General features: G+C 44.0%; 1 protein-coding gene across 1 annotated transcript in view; it reads right to left on the bottom strand.

Moving 5' to 3' along the window:
* Positions 1-15390, bottom strand: part of LOC129832490 (caskin-1-like) — a gene marked incomplete at its 5' end in the record, with an annotated part of 72557 nt that extends 57167 nt beyond the window's left edge. The window contains 3 exons of the mRNA XM_055896607.1: positions 619-737; positions 1556-1660; positions 15132-15390. Coding sequence (XP_055752582.1) covers positions 619-737; positions 1556-1660; positions 15132-15390 — 483 coding nt within the window. The remainder of the gene's footprint in view (positions 1-618; positions 738-1555; positions 1661-15131) is intronic.
* Between the last annotated feature and the right edge of the window lie 12110 nt (positions 15391-27500).

The following is a 27500-nucleotide window of genomic DNA, read 5'->3' as shown; positions in this document are numbered from 1 at the left end:
CAACACACAGAGAGACAGCACTGTCGCCAGGAGCTACAGGGAGAAACAACACAGCCTTTAGTTCTATACAACACACAGAGAGACAGCACTGTCGCCAGGAGCTACAGGGAGAAACAACACAGCCTTTAGTTCTATACAACACACAGAGAGACAGCACTGTCACCAGGAGCTACAGGGGGAAACAACACAGCCTTTAGTTCTATACAACACACAGAGAGACAGCACTGTCGCCAGGAGCTACAGGGAGAAACAACACAGCCTTTAGTTCTATACAACACACAGAGAGACAGCACTGTCACCAGGAGCTACAGGGAGAAACAACACAGCCTTTAGTTCTATACAACACACAGAGAGACAGCACTGTGATCTGCATTAAGTGTTCCAAATATGGTGTGTGTGTGTGCGTATATGTGGTGTGTATGTATGTATGTGTGTGTGTGTGTGTGTGTGTGTGTGTGTGTGTGTGTGTGTGTGTGTGTGTGTGTGTGTGTGTGTGTGTGTGTGTGTGTGTGTGTGTGTGTGTGTGTGTGTGTGTGTGTGTGTGTGTGTGTGCGTGCGTGCGTGCGTGCGTGCGTGCGTGCGTGCGTGCGTGCGTGCGCGCGTGTGTGTGCGCCTCACCTTAACCCCCTCGGCCTGCGCGTTGAGAATGTGGGTGGAGCTCCCGGCACTCTGACCACTCCCTGATGACCTCACACTGGTCACGCTGCCAGAGCTCCCCACGCTACTACGGTCTCCACCTGGTAAACACACACACACACACACACACACACACACACACACACACACACACACACACACACACACACACACACACACACACACACACACACACACACACTGGTGTGTTAACACAGAGTCAGGTGACATATGTGTTTCTCTGCTACAATGCACTGGACTGCAGCCCACTCAACAGCATGGGTTCACAACTAGGACGGACGAGGTGATTGACGGAGTGACTGACACACTTAAACACACACACACACACAGAGATTAACGCAGGCCTGATGACTGACAGAGCAGACAGAGAGACTAAAGACCCATGCAGATAGATAGATAGATAGATAGATAGAACGATAGATAGAACGATAGATAGATAGATAGATAGGTAGATAGATAGATAGATAGAACGTAGATATATAGATAGAACGTAGATATATAGATAGAACGTAGATAGATAGATAGATAGATAGAACGATAGAACAATAGATAGATAGAGAGAGAGAGAGAGAGAGATAGATATAGATAGATAGATAATGACCGCAGCCCTACACACACAGCCAGGGACCAGGTACTGCCAGGTACAGCCAGGGACCAGGTACTGCCAGGTAGGTACTGGGCTCTGTTCAGCTCTGGACATAATGGAGGGATAGCTGGGTCTCTAAGGTGCCCCTGTCCACTGATTCTAGGTCAGATCCTATAGGGCCATTGTGTTGCCTTGCCCTATAGTATTAGCCTGAAAAATCTGATCTAGATCTGTGGTTAGGGGCAGCTTCTATCTGTAGACAACGCCACAGGTCAGGGGTCAGGCAGGGCTGCGCCGGGGGGGCGGGGTTACCTGGCCCAGGCTTGCGCAGCACCCATATCTCCTCGCTGGAGCTGCCTTGGGGGCCGCGGGACCGGGTGGGGGAACCGTGAGGGGTGGCTTCTGAGCCGCGACAACCTTCAACACAGAAACCCACTGTTAACCTCTAACCCTGCTCCGCTAATCTAGCTGTAGCCCGCTCTGACCCCGGCTACGCTAAACTATCGGCTAATCCTGGGGATAAACTAGCCTTAGCACCTAACTCCGGGGGTTAAACTAGCATTAGCAGCTAAACTAGCATTAGTAGCTAACCCCAAACTAGCCATCACTGCTAGCCCTGGGGCTAAAATAGCATTAGCAGCTAAAGCTGTCACTGAACTAGCATTAGTAGCTAACTCTAAAATAGGAATCACTGCTAGTCCTGGGGCTAAACTACCATTAGCAGCTAACCCCAAACTAGCCATCACTGCTAGCCCTGGAGCTAAAATAGCATTAGCAGCTAAAGCTGTCACTGAACTAGCATTAGTAGCTAACCCTAAACTAGGAATCACTGCTAATCCTGGGGCTAAACTACCATTAGCAGCTAATCCCAAACTAGCCATCACTGCTAGCCCTGGGGCTAAAATAGCATTAGCAGCTAAAGCTGTCACTGAACTAGCATTAGTAGCTAACCCTAAACTAGGAATCACTGCTAATCCTGGGGCTAAACTACCATTAGTAGCTAACCCCAAACTAGCCATCACTGCTAGCCCTGGGGCTAAAATAGCATTAGCAGCTAAAGCTGTCACTGAACTAGCATTAGTAGCTAACTCTAAACTAGGAATCACTGCTAGTCCTGGGGCTAAACTACCATCAGCAGCTAACCCCAAACTAGCCATCACTGCTAGCTCTGGGGCTAAAATAGCATTAGCAGCTAAAGCTCTCACTGAACTAGCATTAGTAGCTAACCCTAAACTAGGAATCACTGCTAGTCCTGGGGCTAAACTACCAGTAGCAGTTAACCCTGACGCTAATGTAGTGTTAGCCAATAACTAGCATTAGCAGCTAACAATTAAGCTAAACTAGCATTAATTGCAAACAGTTAATGACTCACCCTCTAACTCTAACACCTTAGCTTTGCTAGCATTGACCCGCTAATCCTAAACTGGCTAACCAGCCCCACCACGATCCCCCAACCAGCAGGACAGATGGGGGTGCAGGGCGGGGTGAGGGTACAGGAGGACCCTAGAGTATACTATATACCTGCTTGTTTAACCTCACACTATCTTTAACAGCAGACACAGACACACATCACAAATATATATATATATATTCCATAGATATATGAGAACATTTATATACCATCGTACATAAATAGATCAGTAACATGCATGTATATCTGTGTAGATATATATATGTCAGAATGTACATAAATATACATATATATATATATATATAATATATAACGAGATATATGATGAAGGGTAAGGTAAGGTAGGTCCGGTATGAGCTGCAGTGCATCAGGAGAGAGGATTACAGTAGAACAGGGACTCAAGGCCTTTAGAGACTGGAGGAGAGGGTTACAGTAGAACAGGGACTCAAGGCCTTTAGAGACTGGAGGAGAGGATTACAGTAGAACAGGGACTCAAGGCCTTTAGAGACTGGAGGAGAGGGTTACAGTAGAACAGGAACTCAAGGCCTTTAGAGACTGGAGGAGAGGATTACAGTAGAACAGGGACTCAAGGCCTTTAGAGACTGGAGGAGAGGATTACAGTAGAACAGGGACTCAAGGCCTTTAGAGACTGGAGGAGAGGATTACAGTAGAACAGGGACTCAAGGCCTTTAGAGACTGGAGGAGAGGATTACAGTAGAACAGGGACTCAAGGCCTTTAGAGACTGGAGGAGAGGGTTACAGTAGAACAGGGACTCAAGGCCTTTAGAGACTAGAGGAGAGGATTACAGTAGAACAGGGACTCAAGGCCTTTATAAACCGTAGAGACTGGAGGAGAGGATTACAGTAGAACAGGGACTCAAGGCCTTTAGAGACTGGAGGAGAGGATTACAGTAGAACAGGGACTCAAGGCCTTTAGAGACTGGAGGAGAGGATTACAGTAGAACAGGGACTCAAGGCCTTTAGAGACCGGAGGAGAGGATTACAGTAGAACAGGGACTCAAGGACTTTAGAGACTGGAGGAGAGGATTACAGTAGAACAGGGACTCAAGGCCTTTAGAGATTGGAGGAGAGGATTACAGTAGAACAGGGACTCAAGGCCTTTAGAAGCTGGAGGAGAGGATTACAGTAGAACAGGGACTCAAGGCCTTTAGAGACTGGAGGAGAGGATTACAGTAGAACAGGGACTCAAGGCCTTTAGAGACTGGAGGAGAGGATTACAGTAGAACAGGGACTCAAGGCCTTTAGAGACTGGAGGAGAGGATTACAGTAGAACAGGGACTCAAGGCCTTTAGAGACTGGAGGAGAGGATTACAGTAGAACAGGGACTCAAGGCCTTTAGAGACTGGAGGAGAGGGTTACAGTAGAACAGGGACTCAAGGCCTTTAGAGACTGGAGGAGAGGGTTACAGTAGAACAGGGACTCAAGGCCTTTAGAGACTGGAGGAGAGGGTTACAGTAGAACAGGGACTCAAGGCCTTTAGAGACTAGAGGAGAGGATTACAGTAGAACAGGGACTCAAGGCCTTTAGAGACTAGAGGAGAGGATTACAGTAGAACAGGGACTCAAGGCCTTTATAAACCGTAGAGACTGGAGGAGAGGATTACAGTAGAACAGGGACTCAAGGCCTTTAGAGACTGGAGGAGAGGATTACAGTAGAACAGGGACTCAAGGCCTTTAGAGACTGGAGGAGAGGATTACAGTAGAACAGGGACTCAAGGCCTTTAGAGACCGGAGGAGAGGATTACAGTAGAACAGGGACTCAAGGCCTTTAGAGACGGAGGAGAGGATTACAGTAGAACAGGGACTCAAGGCCTTTAGAGACTGGAGGAGAGGATTACAGTAGAACAGGGACTCATGGCCTTTAGAGACTGGAGGAGAGGATTACAGTAGAACAGGGACTCAAGGCCTTTAGAGACTGGAGGAGAGGATTACAGTAGAACAGGGACTCAAGGCCTTTAGAGACTGGAGGAGAGGGTTACAGTAGAACAGGGACTCAAGGCCTTTAGAGACTGGAGGAGAGGGTTACAGTAGAACAGGGACTCAAGGCCTTTAGAGACTGGAGGAGAGGATTACAGTAGAACAGGGACTCAAGGCCTTTAGAGACTGGAGGAGAGGATTACAGTAGAACAGGGACTCAAGGCCTTTAGAGACTGGAGGAGAGGATTACAGTAGAACAGGGACTCAAGGCCTTTAGAGACTGGAGGAGAGGATTACAGTAGAACAGGGACTCAAGGCCTTTAGAGACTGGAGGAGAGGATTACAGTAGAACAGGGACTCAAGGCCTTTAGAGACTGGAGGAGAGGATTACAGTAGAACAGGGACTCAAGGCCTTTAGAGACTGGAGGAGAGGGTTACAGTAGAACAGGGACTCAAGGCCTTTAGAGACTGGAGGAGAGGATTACAGTAGAACAGGTACTCAAGGCCTTTATAGACTGGAGGAGAGGATTACAGTAGAACAGGGACTCAAGGCCTTTAGAGACTGGAGGAGAGGATTACAGTAGAACAGGGACTCAAGGCCTTTAGAGACTGGAGGAGAGGATTACAGTAGAACAGGGACTCAATGCCTTTAGAGACCGGAGGAGAGGATTACAGTAGAACAGGGACTCAAGGTCTTTAGAGACTGGAGGAGAGGGTTACAGTAGAACAGGTACTCAAGGCCTTTAGAGACTGGAGGAGAGGATTACAGTAGAACAGGGACTCAAGGCCTTTAGAGACTGGAGGAGAGGGTTACAGTAGAACAGGGACATCGGTGCCCGTATCCACAAAGCCTCTCTGAGTACGAGTGCTGATCTAGGATCAGGTGCCACCTGTCCATATAAACGCATTAAAATTGGATTTAAAAGGCAAAACTGGGGAGGGTTATAGACACGCTTTACACGTGGTTTCTAAAGGCTAAATACGAGTGGTGTAGTGGGAGGATATAGTGGAGGCATAATGGGAAGGAAAATGTCCAGGTTTCAACACCATGAAGGAAAAGGAAACATATAATGATGCTAATGACAGGCCTAACTGTCTTCTGAAAGATGGAAAAGGCTTCCCCCCAAAAACACACCTTCTCTATGTAACGTTAACTAGCTACAAACTAGCCTATGTTTACCTCGCAGAATGATATCATGATTATTTACATCAATTAAGTAGGCCATTTGTTTTGAAAACTACATCTCGTGCTACAGAAACACCGCTAACCAAACAACAGCGCTAGGTGGCTGTGCTACAGAAACACCGCTAACCAAACAACAGCGCTAGGTGGCTGTGCTACAGAAACACCGCTAACCAAACAACAGCGCTAGGTGGCTGTGCTACAGAAACACCGCTAACCAAACAACAGTGCTAGGTGGCTGTGCTACAGAAACACCGCTAACCAAACAACAGCGCTAGGTGGCTGTGCTACAGAAACACTGCTAACCAAACAACAACGCTAGGTGGCTGTGCTACAGAAACACCGCTAACCAAACAACAACGCTAGGTGGCTGTGCTACAGAAACACCGCTAACCAAACAACAGCGCTAAACATAGTCAGGTTGAGTGGGTGGTATAGTCAGGTTGAGTGGGTGGTATAGTCAGGTTGAGTGGGTGGTATAGTCTGGTTGAGTGGGTGGTATAGTCAGGTTGAGTGGGTGGTATGGTCAGGTTGAGTGGGTGGTATAGTCAGGTTGAGTGGGTGGTATAGTCAGGTTGAGTGGGTGGTATAGTCAGGTTGAGTGGGTGGTATAGTCAGGTTGAGTGGGTGGTATAGTCAGGTTGAGTGGGTGGTATAGTCAGGTTGAGTGGGTGGTATAGTCAGGTTGAGTGGGTGGTATAGTCAGGTTGAGTGGGTGGTATAGTCAGGTTGAGTGGGTGGTATAGTCTGGTTGAGTGGGTGGTATAGTCAGGTTGAGTGGGTGGTATGGTCAGGTTGAGTGGGTGGTATAGTCAGGTTGAGTGGGTGGTATAGTCAGGTTGAGTGGGTGGTATGGTCAGGTCGAGTGGGTGGTATAGTCAGGTTGAGTGGGTGGTATAGTCAGGTTGAGTGGGTGGTATGGTCAGGTTGAGTGGGTGGTATAGTCAGGTTGAGTGGGTGGTAGGGTCAGGTTGAGTGGGTGGTATAGTCAGGTTGAGTGGGTGGTATAGTCAGGTTGAGTGGGTGGTATGGTCAGGTTGAGTGGGTGGTAGGGTCAGGTTGAGTGGGTGGTATAGTCAGGTTGAGTGGGTGGTATAGTCAGGTTGAGTGGGTGGTATAGTCAGGTTGAGTGGGTGGTATAGTCAGGCTGAGTGGGTGGTATAGTCAGGTTGAGTGGGTGGTATAGTCAGGTTGAGTGGGTGGTATAGTCAGGTTGAGTGGGTGGTATAGTCAGGTTGAGTGGGTGGTAGGGTCAGGTTGAGTGGGTGGTATAGTCAGGTTGAGTGGGTGGTATAGTCAGGTTGAGTGGGTGGTATGGTCAGGTTGAGTGGGTGGTATAGTCAGGTTGAGTGGGTGGTATAGTCAGGTTGAGTGGGTGGTATAGTCAGATTGAGTGGGTGGTATAGTCAGGTTGAGTGGGTGGTATAGTCTGGTTGAGTGGGTGGTATGGTCAGGTTGAGTGGGTGGTATAGTCAGAAAAACACTAAAGGTGTCCCCGGACGGGGCCCCGGGACCGAGTTTGGGAAACGGTCCATTAAATTATGAGATGTATTCTCACTACATGTGGCCTGAGGTGGATTTCTCCTGTTACTATAGCAACGACAGTACGTCATGCAAGGAGTTTCAATATCTCATCGTTACCGTCTGATTACCTGTAGCTAGCAGGTCAAAGGTCACCGTGTTAAATGTTCCATATCCGTCTACCTGCTCCAGTGAGTAAGGAAAGGTGAGGCTATATGCTAAGACTCGGTACACACACTCTCACCACACTGTAACCCTTGTTCAACAGCAACACCACACTGTAACCCTTGTTCAACACCCCACTGTAACCCTTGTTCAACAACAACACCCCACTGTAACCCTTGTTCAACAGCAACACCACACTGTAACCCTTGTTCAACAGCAACACCACACTTGAACCCTTGTTCAACAGCAACACTACACTGTAACCCTTGTTCAACACCCCACTGTAACCCTTGTTCAACAGCAACACCACACTGTAACCCTTGTTCAACACCCCACTGTAACCCTTGTTCAACAGCAACACCACACTGTAACGCTTGTTCAACAGCAACACCACACTGTAACCCTTGTTCAACAGCAACACTACACTGTAACCCTTGTTCAACAACAACACCCCACTGTAACCCTTGTTCAACAGCAACACCACACTGTAACCCTTGTTCAACAGCAACACTACACTGTAACCCTTGTTCAACAGCAACACCACACTGTAACCCTTGTTCAACAGCAACACCACACTGTAACCCTTGTTCAACACCCCACTGTAACCCTTGTTCAACAGCAACACCACACTGTAACGCTTGTTCAACAGCAACACCACACTGTAACCCTTGTTCAACAGCAACACTACACTGTAACCCTTGTTCAACAGCAACACCCCACTGTAACCCTTGTTCAACAGCAACACCACACTGTAACCCTTGTTCAACAACAACACTACACTGTAACCCTTGTTCAACAGCAACACCCCACTGTAACCCTTGTTCAACACCCCACTGTAACCCTTGTTCAACAGCAACACCACACTGTAACCCTTGTTCAACAGCAACACTACACTGTAACCCTTGTTCAACAACAACACTACACTGTAACCCTTGTTCAACAACAACACCACACTGTAACCCTTGTTCAACAGCAACACTACACTGTAACCCTTGTTCAACACCCCACTGTAACCCTTGTTCAACAGCAACACCACACTGTAACCCTTGTTCAACAGCAACACTACACTGTAACCCTTGTTCAACAACAACACTACACTGTAACCCTTGTTCAACAACAACACCCCACTGTAACCCTTGTTCAACAGCAACACCCCACTGTAACCCTTGTTCAACACCCCACTGTAACCCTTGTTCAACACCCCACTGTAACCCTTGTTCAACAGCAACACCACACTGTAACCCTTGTTCAACAGCAACACCCCACTTTAACCCTTGTTCAACAGCAACACCACACTGTAACCCTTGTTCAACAGCAACACCACACTGTAACCCTTGTTCAACAGCAACACCACACTGTAACCCTTGTTCAACAGCAACACTACACTGTAACCCTTGTTCAACAGCAACACCCCACTGTAACCCTTGTTCAACAGCAACACCCCACTGTAACCCTTGTTCAACAGCAACACCACACTGTAACCCTTGTTCAACACTACACTGTAACCCTTGTTCAACAACAACACCCCACTGTAACCCTTGTTCAACAGCAACACTACAACACTACAATGTAACCCTTGTTCAACAGCAACACCCCACTGTAACCCTTGTTCAACAGCAACACCCCACTGTAACCCTTGTTCAACAGCAACACCACACTGTAACCCTTGTTCAACAACTACACCCCACTGTAACCCTTGTTCAACAGCAACACTACACTGTAACCCTTGTTCAACAGCAACACCACACTGTAACCCTTGTTCAACAGCAACACAGCAACACTACACTGTAACCCTTGTTCAACAGCAACACCACACTGTAACCCTTGTTCAACAACAACACATTTACATTTAAGTCATTTAGCAGACGCTCTTATCCAGAGCGACTTACAAATTGGAAAGTTCATACATATTCATCCTGGTCCCCCCGTGGGGAATGAACCCACAACCCTGGCGTTGCAAGCGCCATGCTCTACCAACTGAGCCACACGGGAACACCGCACTGTAACCCTTGTTCAACACCCCACTGTAACCCTTGTTCAACAACAACACCCCACTGTAACCCTTGTTCAACAGCAACACTACACTGTAACCCTTGTTCAACAGCAACACTACACTGTAACCCTTGTTCAACAACACCCCACTGTAACCCTTGTTCAACAGCAACACTACACGGTAACCCTTGTTCAACAGCAACACCCCACTGTAACCCTTGTTCAACACAACACCACACTGTAACCCTTGTTCAACACTACACTACACTGTAACCCTTGTTCAACAGCAACACTACACATTAACCCTTGTTCAACAGCAACACCCCACTGTAACCCTTGTTCAACACTACACTGTAACCCTTGTTCAACACCACACTGTAACCCTTGTTCAACACCAACACTGTAACCCTTGTTCAATACTACACTGTAACCCTTGTTCAACAGCAACACTACACTGTAACCCTTGTTCAACAGCAACACCCCACTGTAACCCTTGTTCAACAGCAACACCCCACTGTAACCCTTGTTCAACACTACACCACACTGTAACCCTTGTTCAACAGCAACACCACACTGTAACCCTTGTTCAACAGCAACACTACACTGTAACCCTTGTTCAACACTACACCACACTGTAACCCTTGTTCAACAGCAACACCACACTGTAACCCTTGTTCAACACCACACTGTAACCCTTGTTCAACACCCCACTGTAACCCTTGTTCAACAGCAACACTACACTGTAACCCTTGTTCAACAGCAACACCCCACTGTAACCCTTGTTCAACAGCAACACTACACTGTAACCCTTGTTCAACACTACACTACACTGTAACCCTTGTTCAACAGCAACACTACACTGTAACCCTTGTTCAACAGCAACACCACACTGTAACCCTTGTTCAACACCACACTGTAACCCTTGTTCAACAGCAACACCACACTGTAACCCTTGTTCAACAGCAACACCCCACTGTAACCCTTGTTCAACAGCAACACCACACTGTAACCATTGTTCAACAGCAACACTACACTGTAACCCTTGTTCAACAGCAACACCCCACTGTAACCCTTGTTCAACAGCAACACCACACTGTAACCCTTGTTCAACAACAACACATTTACATTTAAGTCATTTAGCAGACGCTCTTATCCAGAGCGACTTACAAATTGGAAAGTTCATACATATTCATCCTGGTCCCCCCGTGGGGAATGAACCCACAACCCTGGCGTTGCAAGCGCCATGCTCTACCAACTGAGCCACACGGGAACACCGCACTGTAACCCTTGTTCAACACCCCACTGTAACCCTTGTTCAACAACAACACCCCACTGTAACCCTTGTTCAACAGCAACACTACACTGTAACCCTTGTTCAACAGCAACACTACACTGTAACCCTTGTTCAACAACACCCCACTGTAACCCTTGTTCAACAGCAACACTACACGGTAACCCTTGTTCAACAGCAACACCCCACTGTAACCCTTGTTCAACACAACACCACACTGTAACCCTTGTTCAACACTACACTACACTGTAACCCTTGTTCAACAGCAACACTACACATTAACCCTTGTTCAACAGCAACACCCCACTGTAACCCTTGTTCAACACTACACTGTAACCCTTGTTCAACACCACACTGTAACCCTTGTTCAACACCAACACTGTAACCCTTGTTCAATACTACACTGTAACCCTTGTTCAACAGCAACACTACACTGTAACCCTTGTTCAACAACACTACACTTTAACCCTTGTTCAACAGCAACACTACACTGTAACCCTTGTTCAACAGCAACACCCCACTGTAACCCTTGTTCAACACTACACCACACTGTAACCCTTGTTCAACAGCAACACCACACTGTAACCCTTGTTCAACAGCAACACTACACTGTAACCCTTGTTCAACACTACACCACACTGTAACCCTTGTTCAACAGCAACACCACACTGTAACCCTTGTTCAACACCACACTGTAACCCTTGTTCAACACCCCACTGTAACCCTTGTTCAACAGCAACACTACACTGTAACCCTTGTTCAACAGCAACACCCCACTGTAACCCTTGTTCAACAGCAACACTACACTGTAACCCTTGTTCAACACTACACTACACTGTAACCCTTGTTCAACAGCAACACTACACTGTAACCCTTGTTCAACAGCAACACCACACTGTAACCCTTGTTCAACACCACACTGTAACCCTTGTTCAACAGCAACACCACACTGTAACCCTTGTTCAACAGCAACACCCCACTGTAACCCTTGTTCAACAGCAACACCACACTGTAACCATTGTTCAACAGCAACACTACACTGTAACCCTTGTTCAACAGCAACACCCCACTGTAACCCTTGTTCAACAGCAACACCCCACTGTAACCCTTGTTCAACACTACACTGTAACCCTTGTTCAACACCACACTGTAACCCTTGTTCAACAGCAACACCCCACTGTAACCCTTGTTCAACAGCAACACCCCACTGTAACCCTTGTTCAACAGCAACACCACACTGTAACCATTGTTCAACAGCAACACTACACTGTAACCCTTGTTCAACAGCAACACCCCACTGTAACCCTTGTTCAACAGCAACACCCCACTGTAACCCTTGTTCAACACCCCACTGTAACCCTTGTTCAACAGCAACACCCCACTGTAACCCTTGTTCAACAGCAACACTACACTGTAAACCTTGTTCAACACTACACTGTAACCCTTGTTCAGCAGCAACACCCCACTGTAACCCTTGTTCAACAGCAACACCACACTGTAACCCTTGTTCAACACCACACTACACTGTAACCCTTGTTCAACACCCCACTGTAACCCTTGTTCAACACCACACGGTAACCCTTGTTCAACAGCAACACCACACTGTAACCCTTGTTCAACACCACACTACACTGTAACCCTTGTTCAACACCCCACTGTAACCCTTGTTCAACAGCAACACTACACTGTAACCCTTGTTCAACACTACACTACACTGTAACCCTTGTTCAACAGCAACACTACACTGTAACCCTTGTTCAACAGCAACACCACACTGTAACCCTTGTTCAACACCACACTGTAACCCTTGTTCAACAGCAACACCACACTGTAACCCTTGTTCAACAGCAACACCCCACTGTAACCCTTGTTCAACAGCAACACCCCACTGTAACCCTTGTTCAACAGCAACACCACACTGTAACCATTGTTCAACATTAACACTACACTGTAACCCTTGTTCAACAGCAACACCCCACTGTAACCCTTGTTCAACAGCAACACCCCACTGTAACCCTTGTTCAACACTACACTGTAACCCTTGTTCAACACCACACTGTAACCCTTGTTCAACAGCAACACCCCACTGTAACCCTTGTTCAACAGCAACACCCCACGGTAACCCTTGTTCAACAGCAACACCACACTGTAACCATTGTTCAACAGCAACACTACACTGTAACCCTTGTTCAACAGCAACACCCCACTGTAACCCTTGTTCAACAGCAACACCCCACTGTAACCCTTGTTCAACACCCCACTGTAACCCTTGTTCAACAGCAACACTACACTGTAACCCTTGTTCAACACTACACTACACTGTAACCCTTGTTCAACAGCAACACTACACTGTAACCCTTGTTCAACAGCAACACCACACTGTAACCCTTGTTCAACACCACACTGTAACTCTTGTTCAACAGCAACACCACACTGTAACCCTTGTTCAACAGCAACACCCCACTGTAACCCTTGTTCAACAGCAACACCCCACTGTAACCCTTGTTCAACAGCAACACCACACTGTAACCATTGTTCAACAGCAACACTACACTGTAACCCTTGTTCAACAGCAACACCCCACTGTAACCCTTGTTCAACAGCAACACCCCACTGTAACCCTTGTTCAACACTACACTGTAACCCTTGTTCAACACCACACTGTAACCCTTGTTCAACAGCAACACCCCACTGTAACCCTTGTTCAACAGCAACACCCCACTGTAACCCTTGTTCAACAGCAACACCACACTGTAACCATTGTTCAACAGCAACACTACACTGTAACCCTTGTTCAACAGCAACACCCCACTGTAACCCTTGTTCAACACCCCACTGTAACCCTTGTTCAACAGCAACACCCCACTGTAACCCTTGTTCAACAGCAACACTACACTGTAAACCTTGTTCAACACTACACTGTAACCCTTGTTCAACAGCAACACCCCACTGTAACCCTTGTTCAACAGCAACACCCCACTGTAACCCTTGTTCAACAGCAACACCCCACTGTAACCCTTGTTCAACACCCCACTGTAACCCTTGTTCAACACCACACGGTAACCCTTGTTCAACAGCAACACCACACTGTAACCATTGTTCAACAGCAACACTACACTGTAACCCTTGTTCAACAGCAACACCCCACTGTAACCCTTGTTCAACAGCAACACCACACTGTAACCCTTGTTCAACAGCAACACCACACTGTAACCATTGTTCAACAGCAACACTACACTGTAACCCTTGTTCAACAGCAACACCCCACTGTAACCCTTGTTCAACAGCAACACCCCACTGTAACCCTTGTTCAACAGCAACACCACACTGTAACCCTTGTTCTAAATGGATGGGGTGACAACAGAAAAAACAACTATAAACTGTAACAGATTTACATAAACCACAACTATAAACTGTAACAGATTTACATAAACCACAACTTTAAACTGTAACAGATTTACATAAACCACAACTATAAACTGTAACAGATTTACCTAAACCACAACTTTAAACTGTAACAGATTTACATAAACCACAACTTTAAACTGTAACAGATTTACATAAACTACAACTTTAAACTGTAACAGATTTACATAAACCACAACTTTAAACTGTAACAGATTTACATAAACCACAACTTTAAACTGTAACAGATTTACATAAACCACAACTTTAAACTGTAACAGATTTACATAAACCACAACTTTTACCTGTAACAGATTTACATAAACCACAACTTTAAACTGTAACAGATTTACATAAACCACAACTTTAAACTGTAACAGATTTACATAAACCACAACTATAAACTGTAACAGATTTACCTAAACCACAACTTTAAACTGTAACAGATTTACATAAACCACAACTTTAAACTGTAACAGATTTACATAAACCACAACTTTAAACTGTAACAGATTTACATAAACCACAACTTTAAACTGTAACAGATTTACATAAACCACAACTTTAAACTGTAACAGATTTACATAAACCACAACTTTAAACTGTAACAGATTTACATAAACCACAACTTTAAACTGTAACAGATTTACATAAACCACAACTTTAAACTGTAACAGATTTACATAAACCACAACTTTAAACTGTAACAGATTTGCATAAACCACAACTTTAAACTGTAACAGATTTACATAAACCACAACTTTTACCTGTAACAGATTTACATAAACCACAAATTTAAACCAGGAAGTAAACCACTGTTTACCGAAAACCTCAAGGGATGATCAGATAGAGCTCTCAGAGAGGTGAGAGTGGGTGAGCCAATCAGATATCAGATCATAGTTATATAATCATCACCCCTTAAAGCTTTGGGAATAATAATAATAATATAAAATAATATAATAATGTATGAGGGGGGCGTGTACCTGGGGGGGTGGTGGGTGTGTCCCCCGGGGTCGTCACGGGCGACCTGTTATAGCCAAAGGAAGTGAATAGTGGAAGCAGTGGCTGATGGATATGTGGAGGAGGAGGAGGCGGAGGAGGCAGGATATGGAACTGATGGAACGTGGTTTCGTTGCCGTTGACGACCGCTGAGTTGGCGGGGGCGACCGTCGGCGTGGGAACGAGCTGTATCTTTTGAAACTGTTGGGTGTTAATGACTGTGCTCGGCAAACCTAGATACGATCACCGTGACGATGACACGACAACAAACAAACAAAAACAAACAAAAACAAAATACATGTAAGAGAAATAAAATGTAATTAAACCAATAAAAAACCTTAAATCACAAATCAATCAACACGGTAACATGTTAGAGAGATGAACAAAAAGAGAGATGGTGGAAGGAGACGGACGGAAGGAGGATAGAGATTACTGTGACTAGGATGGAGAGAGGAGATGAATGGAAGGAGGAGAGGGGAGGGAGGAGAGGAATAGAGAGACGAGAGGGGAGGGAGGAGAGGCATGAGAGGACAGCAAGTAACTGTGTTCTCCCTCTGAACACAGCTGCCTTACGTACACTATGTACCCTGGGGAAGTGTGTGTGTGTGTGTGTGTGTGTGTGTGTGTGTGTGTGTGTGTGTGTGTGTGTGTGTGTGTGTGTGTGTGTGTGTGTGTGTGTGTGTGTGTGTGTGTGTGTGTGTGTGTGCGTGCGTGCGTGCGTGCGTGTGACTGTGTGTGCGTGTGAATGTGTGTGCGTGTGTGTGTTCTGAGCATTTGGTATGACTCACTTTATGCTTTGGGAAGACCGATAATTCAATGATCAGTGAAACACACACACACACACACACACACACACACACACACACACACACACACACACACACACACACACACACACACACTGGGCTTGGCTGTTGTTTCTGGAGCAGCTGATGGTCATGACAGAGGGTCAGCTGTAAGGTAGTTGTACGGTATCGTGACAGAGGGTCAGCTGTAAGGTAGTTGTATGGTATCATGACAGAGGGTCAGCTGTAAGGTAGTTGTATGGTATTGTGACAGAGGGTCAGCTGTAAGGTAGTTGTACGGTATCGTGACAGAGGGTCAGCTGTAAGGTAGTTGTACGGTATCGTGACAGAGGGTCAGCTGTAAGGTAGTTGTACGGTATCGTGACAGAGGGTCAGCTGTAAGGTAGTTGTACGGTATCATGACAGAGGGTCAGCTGTAAGGTAGTTGTACGGTATCGTGACAGAGGGTCAGCTGTAAGGTAGTTGTACGGTATCATGACAGAGGGTCAGCTGTAAGGTAGTTGTACGGTATCGTGACAGAGGGTCAGCTGTAAGGTAGTTGTACGGTATCGTGACAGAGGGTCAGCTGTAAGGTAGTTGTATGGTATCATGACAGAGGGTCAGCTGTAAGGTAGTTGTACGGTATCGTGACAGAGGGTCAGCTGTAAGGTAGTTGTACGGTATCGTGACAGAGGGTCAGCTGTAAGGTAGTTGTACGGTATCATGACAGAGGGTCAGCTGTAAGGTAGTTGTACGGTATCGTGACAGAGGGTCAGCTGTAAGGTAGTTGTATGGTATCGTGACAGAGGGTCAGCTGTAAGGTAGTTGTATGGTATCGTGACAGAGGGTCAGCTGTAAGGTAGTTGTATGGTATCGTGACAGAGGGTCAGCTGTAAGGTAGTTGTATGGTATCGTGACAGAGGGTCAGCTGTAAGGTAGTTGTATGGTATCGTGACAGAGGGTCAGCTGTAAGGTAGTTTTATGGTATCGTGACAGAGGGTCAGCTGTAAGGTAGTTGTACGGTATCGTGACAGAGGGTCAGCTGTAAGGTAGTTGTACGGTATCATGACAGAGGGTCAGCTGTAAGGTAGTTGTATGGTATCGTGACAGAGGGTCAGCTGTAAGGTAGTTGTACGGTATCGTGACAGAGGGTCAGCTGTAAGGTAGTTGTATGGTATCGTGACAGAGGGTCAGCTGTAAGGTAGTTGTACGGTATCGTGACAGAGGGTCAGCTGTAAGGTAGTTGTACGGTATCGTGACAGAGGGTCAGCTGAAAGGTAGTTGTACGGTATCATGACAGAGGGTCAGCTGTAAGGTAGTTGTACGGTATCGTGACAGAGGGTCAGCTGTAAGGTAGTTGTACGGTATCGTGACAGAGGGTCAGCTGTAAGGTAGTTGTATGGTATCGTGACAGAGGGTCAGCTGTAAGGTAGTTGTATGGTATCATGACAGAGGGTCAGCTGTAAGGTAGTTGTATGGTATCGTAACAGAGGGTCAGCTGTAAGGTAGTTGTATGGTATCATGACAGAGGGTTAGCTGTAAGGTAGTTGTATGGTATCGTGACAGAGGGTCAGCTGTGTTCATATCAGCAGTAGAGAAACAACTGACAGGAAGGAGAAGAGTGAGAAGCTGAGCTGGTAGAGAGAGAAAAAGAATATAGAGAAAGGGTGATGGGAAAAACAGCCAATGTGAAACAAAACAGACAAACATGAAAAAAACAGACAGACAGACAGACTGGTGTAGATATGACACCACTAGGTATAAATATGACACCACTAGGTATAAATATGACAACAATTGGTATAGATAAGACACACTATATAAAGATATGACACCACTAGGTATAGATATGACACCACTAGATATGACACCACTAGGTATATATATGACACCACTAGGTATAGATATGACACCACTAGATATAGATATGACACCACTAGGTATAGATATGACACCACTAGATATAGATATGACACCACTAGGTATAGATATGACACCACTAGGTATAGATATGACACCACTAGTATAGATATGACACAACTAGGTATAGATATGACACCATTAGATATAGATATGACACCACCACTAGATATGACACCACTAGGTATAGATATGACACCACTATGTATGACACCACTAGGTATAGATATGACACCACTAGGTATAGATATGACACCACTAGGTATAGATATGACACCACTAGGTATATATATGACACCACTAGGTATAGATATGACACCACTAGGTATAGATATGACACCACTAGATATGACACCACTAGGTATAGATATGACACCACTAGGTATAGATATGACACCACTAGATATAGATATGACACCACTAGGTATAGATATGACACCACTAGGTATAGATATGACACCACTAGGTATAGATATGACACCACTAGGTATAGATATGACACTACTAGGTATAGATATGACACCACTAGGTATAGATATGACACCACTAGATATAGATATGACACCACTAGGTATAGATATGACACCACTAGATATAGATATGACACCACTAGGTATAGATATGACACCACTAGATATAGATATGACACCACTAGATATAGATATGACACCACTAGATATAGATATGACACCACTAGATATGACACCACTAGGTATAGATATGACACCACTAGATATAGATATGACACCACTAGATATAGATATGACACCACTAGATATAGATATGACACCACTAGATATAGATATGACACCACTAGATATGACACCACTAGATATAGATATGACACCACTAGATATGACACCACTAGATATAGATATGACACCACTAGATATAGATATGACACCACTAGATATAGATATGACACCACTAGATATGACACCACTAGATATAGATATGACACCACTAGATATGACACCACTAGATATAGATATGACACCACTAGATATAGATATGAAACCACTAGATATAGATATGACACCACTAGATATAGATAAGACACAACTAGATATAGATATGACACCACTAGGTATAGATATGACACCACTAGATATAGATATGACACCACTAGGTATAGATATGACACCACTAGATATAGATATGACACCACTAGGTATAGATATGACACCACTAGGTATAGATATGACACCACTAGATATAGATATGACACCACTAGGTATAGATATGACACCACTAGGTATAGATATGACACCACTAGGTATAGATATGACACCACTAGATATAGATATGACACCACTAGATATGACACCACTAGATATAGATATGACACCACTAGATATAGATATGACACCACTAGATATGACACCACTAGATATAGATATGACACCACTAGATATGACACCACTAGATATAGATATGACACCACTAGATATAGATATGACACCACTAGATATAGATATGACACCACTAGATATGACACCACTAGATATAGATATGACACCACTAGATATAGATAAGACACAACTAGATATAGATATGACACCACTAGGTATAGATATGACACCACTAGATATAGATATGACACCACTAGGTATAGATATGACACCACTAGGTATAGATATGACACCACTAGATATAGATATGACACCACTAGGTATAGATATGACACCACTAGGTATAGATATGACACCACTAGGTATAGATATGACACCACTAGATATAGATATGACACCACTAGATATAGATATGACACCACTAGATATAGATATGACACCACTAGGTAAAGATATGACACCACTAGGTATAGATATGACACCACTAGGTATAGATATGACACCACTAAGTATAGATATGACACCACTAGGTATAGATATGACACCACTAGGTATAGATATGACACCACTAGGTATAGATATGACACCACTAGATATAGATATGACACCACTAGATATGACTCCACTAGGTATAGATATGACACCACTAGATATAGATATGACACCACTAGATATAGATATGACACCACTAGGTATATATATGACACCACTAGATATGACACCACTAGATATAGATATGACACCACTAGATATAGATATGACACCACTAGATATAGATATGACACCACTAGGTGTAGATATGACACCACAAGATATGACACCACTAGATAAAGATATGACACCACTAGATATAGATATGACACCACTAGATATGACACCACTAGGTATAGATATGACACCACTAGGTATAGATATGACACCACTAGATATAGATATGACACCACTAGGTATAGATATGACACCACTAGATATGACACCACTAGATATAGATATGACACCACTAGATATAGATATGACACCACTAGATATAGATATGACACCACTAGGTATAGATATGACACCACTAGATATAGATATGACACCACTAGATATGACACCACTAGATATAGATATGACACCACTAGATATAGATATGACACCACTAGATATGACACCACTATGTATAGATATGACACCACTAGGTATAGATATGACACCACTAGATATAGATATGACACCACTAGATATAGATATGACACCACTAGGTATAGATATGACACCACTAGATATAGATATGACACCACTAGATATAGATATGACACCACTAGATATAGATATGACACCACTAGATATGACACCACTAGATATAGATATGACACCACTAGGTATAGATATGACACCACTAGATATAGATATGACACCACTAGGTATAGATATGACACCACTAGATATAGATATGACACCACTAGGTATAGATATGACACCACTAGATATAGATATGACACCACTAGGTATAGATATGACACCACTAGATATAGATATGACACCACTAGGTATAGATATGACACCACTAGATATAGATATGACACCACTAGGTATAGATATGACACCACTAGATATGACACCACTAGGTATAGATATGACACCACTAGGTATAGATATGACACCACTAGATATAGATATGACACCACTAGATATAGATATGACACCACTAGATATAGATATGACACCACTAGGTATAGATATGACACCACTAGGTATAGATATGACACCACTAGATATAGATATGACACCACTAGATATAGATATGACACCACTAGGTATAGATATGACACCACTAGATATAGATATGACACCACTAGATATGACACCACTAGATATAGATATGACACCACTAGGTATAGATATGACACCACTAGATATAGATATGACACCACTAGGTATAGATATGACACCACTAGCTATAGATATGACACCACTAGATATAGATATGACACCACTAGATATAGATATGACACCACTAGGTATAGATATGACACCACTAGGTATAGATATGACACCACTAGGTATAGATATGACACCACTAGGTATAGATATGACACCACTAGATATGACACCACTAGATATAGATATGACACCACTAGATATAGATATGACACCACTAGGTATAGATATGACACCACTAGATATAGATATGACACCACTAGGTAAAGATATGACACCACTAGGTATAGATATGACACCACTAGGTATAGATATGACACCACTAAGTATAGATATGACACCACTAGGTATAGATATGACACCACTAGGTATAGATATGACACCACTAGGTATAGATATGACACCACTAGATATAGATATGACACCACTAGATATGACACCACTAGATATAGATATGACACCACTAGGTATAGATATGACACCACTAGATATGACACCACTAGGTATAGATATGACACCACTAGGTATAGATATGACACCACTAGGTATAGATATGACACCACTAGATATGACACCACTAGGTATAGATATGACACCACTAGATATAGATATGACACCACTAGGTATAGATATGACACCACTAGGTATAGATATGACACCACTAGATATAGATCAGACACCACTAGGTATAGATATGACACCACTAGGTATAGATATGACACCACTAGATATAGATATGACACCACTAGATATGACACCACTAGATATAGATATGACACCACTAGATATAGATATGACACCACTAGATATGACACCACTATGTATAGATATGACACCACTAGGTATAGATATGACACCACTAGATATAGATATGACACCACTAGATATAGATATGACACCACTAGGTATAGATATGACACCACTAGATATAGATATGACACCACTAGATATAGATATGACACCACTAGATATAGATATGACACCACTAGATATGACACCACTAGATATAGATATGACACCACTAGGTATAGATATGACACCACTAGATATAGATATGACACCACTAGGTATAGATATGACACCACTAGATATAGATATGACACCACTAGGTATAGATATGACACCACTAGATATAGATATGACACCACTAGGTATAGATATGACACCACTAGATATAGATATGACACCACTAGGTATAGATATGACACCACTAGATATAGATATGACACCACTAGGTATAGATATGACACCACTAGATATGACACCACTAGGTATAGATATGACACCACTAGGTATAGATATGACACCACTAGATATAGATATGACACCACTAGATATAGATATGACACCACTAGATATAGATATGACACCACTAGGTATAGATATGACACCACTAGGTATAGATATGACACCACTAGATATAGATATGACACCACTAGATATAGATATGACACCACTAGGTATAGATATGACACCACTAGATATAGATATGACACCACTAGATATGACACCACTAGATATAGATATGACACCACTAGGTATAGATATGACACCACTAGATATAGATATGACACCACTAGGTATAGATATGACACCACTAGCTATAGATATGACACCACTAGATATAGATATGACACCACTAGATATAGATATGACACCACTAGGTATAGATATGACACCACTAGGTATAGATATGACACCACTAGGTATAGATATGACACCACTAGGTATAGATATGACACCACTAGATATGACACCACTAGATATAGATATGACACCACTAGATATAGATATGACACCACTAGGTATAGATATGACACCACTAGATATAGATATGACACCACTAGGTAAAGATATGACACCACTAGGTATAGATATGACACCACTAGGTATAGATATGACACCACTAAGTATAGATATGACACCACTAGGTATAGATATGACACCACTAGGTATAGATATGACACCACTAGGTATAGATATGACACCACTAGATATAGATATGACACCACTAGATATGACACCACTAGATATAGATATGACACCACTAGGTATAGATATGACACCACTAGATATGACACCACTAGGTATAGATATGACACCACTAGGTATAGATATGACACCACTAGGTATAGATATGACACCACTAGATATGACACCACTAGGTATAGATATGACACCACTAGATATAGATATGACACCACTAGGTATAGATATGACACCACTAGGTATAGATATGACACCACTAGATATAGATCAGACACCACTAGGTATAGATATGACACCACTAGGTATAGATATGACACCACTAGATATAGATATGACACCACTAGATATAGATATGACACCACTAGCTGCATGTGTATTAGACTCAGTCACCCTCCCTGTATTGATCTCAGTAGAGGCTGGTAGATAGATAGAGCTGTATTAGACTCAGTCACCCTCCCTGTATTGATCTCAGTAGAGGCTGGTAGATAGATAGAGCTGTATTAGACTCAGTCACCCTCCCTGTATTGATCTCAGTAGAGGCTGGTAGATAGATAGAGCTGTATTAGACTCAGTCACCCTCCCTGTATTGACCTCAGTAGAGGCTGGTAGATAGATAGAGCTGTATTAGACTCAGTCACCCTCCCTGTATTGAACTACGTAGAGGCTGGTAGATAGATAGAGCTGTATTAGACTCAGTCACCCTCCCTGTATTGACCTCAGTAGAGGCTGGTAGATAGATAGAGCTGTATTAGACTCAGTCACCCTCCCTGTATTGACCTCAGTAGAGACTGGTAGATAGATAGAGCTGTATTAGACTCAGTCACCCTCCCTGTATTGAACTACGTAGAGGCTGGTAGATAGATAGAGCTGTATTAGACTCAGTCACCCTCCCTGTATTGATCTCAGTAGAGGCTGGTAGATAGATAGAGCTGTATTAGACTCAGTCACCCTCCCTGTATTGACCTAAGTAGAGACTGGTAGATAGATAGAGCTGTATTAGACTCAGTCACCCTCCCTGTATTGAACTACGTAGAGGCTGGTAGATAGATAGAGCTGTATTAGACTCAGTCACCCTCCCTGTATTGAACTACGTAGAGGCTGGTAGATAGATAGAGCTGTATTAGACTCAGTCACCCTCCCTGTATTGACCTCAGTAGAGGCTGGTAGATAGATAGAGCTGTATTAGACTCAGTCACCCTCCCTGTATTGACCTCAGTAGAGGCTGGTAGATAGATAGAGCTGTATTAGACTCAGTCACCCTCCCTGTATTGACCTCAATAGAGGCTGGTAGATAGATAGAGCTGTATTAGACTCAGTCACCCTCCCTGTATTGATCTCAGTAGAGGCTGGTAGATAGATAGAGCTGTATTAGACTCAGTCACCCTCCCTGTATTGACCTCAGTAGAGGCTGGTAGATAGATAGAGCTGTATTAGACTCAGTCACCCTCCCTGTATTGATCTCAGTAGAGGCTGGTAGATAGATAGAGCTGTATTAGACTCAGTCACCCTCCCTGTATTGAACTACGTAGAGGCTGGTAGATAGATAGAGCTGTATTAGACTCAGTCACCCTCCCTGTATTGAACTACGTAGAGGCTGGTAGATAGATAGAGCTGTATTAGACTCAGTCACCCTCCCTGTATTGAACTACGTAGAGGCTGGTAGATAGATAGAGCTGTATTAGACTCAGTCACCCTCCCTGTATTGACCTCAGTAGAGGCTGGTAGATAGATAGAGCTGTATTAGACTCAGTCACCCTCCCTGTATTGATCTCAATAGAGGCTGGTAGATAGATAGAGCTGTATTAGACTCAGTCACCCTCCCTGTATTGATCTCAGTAGAGGCTGGTAGATAGATAGAGCTGTATTAGACTCAGTCACCCTCCCTGTATTGATCTCAGTAGAGGCTGGTAGATAGATAGAGCTGTATTAGACTCAGTCACCCTCCCTGTATTGATCTCAGTAGAGGCTGGTAGATAGATAGAGCTGTATTAGACTCAGTCACCCTCCCTGTATTGATCTCAGTAGAGGCTGGTAGATAGATAGAGCTGTATTAGACTCAGTCACCCTCCCTGTATTGAACTACGTAGAGGCTGGTAGATAGATAGAGCTGTATTAGACTCAGTCACCCTCCCTGTATTGATCTCAGTAGAGGCTGGTAGATAGATAGAGCTGTATTAGACTCAGTCACCCTCCCTGTATTGATCTCAGTAGAGGCTGGTAGATAGATAGAGCTGTATTAGACTCAGTCACCCTCCCTGTATTGATCTCAGTAGAGGCTGGTAGATAGATAGAGCTGTATTAGACTCAGTCACCCTCCCTGTATTGATCTCAGTAGAGGCTGGTAGATAGATAGAGCTGTATTAGACTCAGTCACCCTCCCTGTATTGATCTCAGTAGAGGCTGGTAGATAGATAGAGCTGTATTAGACTCAGTCACCCTCCCTGTATTGATCTCAGTAGAGGCTGGTAGATAGATAGAGCTGTATTAGACTCAGTCACCCTCCCTGTATTGACCTCAGTAGAGGCTGGTAGATAGATAGAGCTGTATTAGACTCAGTCACCCTCCCTGTATTGACCTCAGTAGAGGCTGGTAGATAGATAGAGCTGTATTAGACTCAGTCACCCTCCCTGTATTGACCTCAGTAGAGGCTGGTAGATAGATAGAGCTGTATTAGACTCAGTCACCCTCCCTGTATTGACCTCAGTAGAGGCTGGTAGATAGATAGAGCTGTATTAGACTCAGTCACCCTCCCTGTATTGACCTCAGTAGAGGCTGGTAGATAGATAGAGCTGTATTAGACTCAGTCACCCTCCCTGTATTGACCTCAGTAGAGGCTGGTAGATAGATAGAGCTGTATTAGACTCAGTCACCCTCCCTGTATTGACCTCAGTAGAGGCTGGTAGATAGATAGAGCTGTATTAGACTCAGTCACCCTCCCTGTATTGACCTCAGTAGAGGCTGGTAGATAGATAGAGCTGTATTAGACTCAGTCACCCTCCCTGTATTGACCTCAGTAGAGGCTGGTAGATAGATAGAGCTGTATTAGACTCAGTCACCCTCCCTGTATTGATCTCAGTAGAGGCTGGTAGATAGATAGAGCTGTATTAGACTCAGTCACCCTCCCTGTATTGACCTCAGTAGAGGCTGGTAGATAGATAGAGCTGTATTAGACTCAGTCACCCTCCCTGTATTGACTCACGTAGAGGCTGGTAGATAGATAGAGCTGTATTAGACTCAGTCACCCTCCCTGTATTGACCTCAGTAGAGGCTGGTAGATAGATAGAGCTGTATTAGACTCAGTCACCCTCCCTGTATTGATCTCAGTAGAGGCTGGTAGATAGATAGAGCTGTATTAGACTCAGTCACCCTCCCTGTATTGACCTCAGTAGAGGCTGGTAGATAGATAGAGCTGTATTAGACTCAGTCACCCTCCCTGTATTGACCTCAGTAGAGGCTGGTAGATAGATAGAGCTGTATTAGACTCAGTCACCCTCCCTGTATTGACCTCAGTAGAGGCTGGTAGATAGATAGAGCTGTATTAGACTCAGTCACCCTCCCTGTATTGATCTCAGTAGAGGCTGGTAGATAGATAGAGCTGTATTAGACTCAGTCACCCTCCCTGTATTGACCTCAGTAGAGGCTGGTAGATAGATAGAGCTGTATTAGACTCAGTCACCCTCCCTGTATTGACCTCAGTAGAGGCTGGTAGATAGATAGAGCTGTATTAGACTCAGTCACCCTCCCTGTATTGAACTCAGTGTAGCTGGTTGCGTAGCTCCCTCTACTGGTTCAGTCGTGGAACAGCACCTAGTCACATGGTTCAGTCAGCACTAGACATGCAGGCTGATTTTCCTTTTCTCCCAGTATTGAACTCAGGTTAGGATAATCAGGTAAGGATAATCAGGTTAGGATAATCAGGTTAGGATAATCAGGTTAGGATAATCAGGTTAGGATAATCAGGTTAGGATAATCAGGTTAGGATAAGTAGGTTAGGATAATCAGGTTAGGATAAGTAGGTTAGGATAATCAGGTTAGGATAATTAGGTTAGGATAATTAGGTTAGGATAATCAGGTTAGGATAATCAGGTTAGGATAATCAGGTTAGGATAATCAGGTTCGGATAATTAGGTTAGGATAATTAGGTCAGGATAATCAGGTTAGGTTAGGAAGGTTAGGATAATTAGGTTAGGATAATTAGGTTAAGGTTAGGATAATTAGGTTCAGGTTAGGATAATTAGGTTAAGGTTTCTCTCTCTCTGTCCCTCTCTCTCTCTCTCTCTCTCTCTCTCTCTCTCTCTCTCCTCTCTCTCTCTCTCTTCTCCTCTCTCTCTCTCTCTCTTCTCCTCTCTCTCTCTCTTCCCCCTTTCTCTCTCGCTCCTCCCCC

The sequence above is a fragment of the Salvelinus fontinalis genome, chromosome 2 (assembly GCF_029448725.1).
Source record: "Salvelinus fontinalis isolate EN_2023a chromosome 2, ASM2944872v1, whole genome shotgun sequence".
Classification (NCBI taxonomy): domain Eukaryota; kingdom Metazoa; phylum Chordata; class Actinopteri; order Salmoniformes; family Salmonidae; genus Salvelinus; species Salvelinus fontinalis.
Note: the sequence above shows the minus strand (reverse complement) of the source record. Positions and strands in the feature narration are given on the sequence as shown.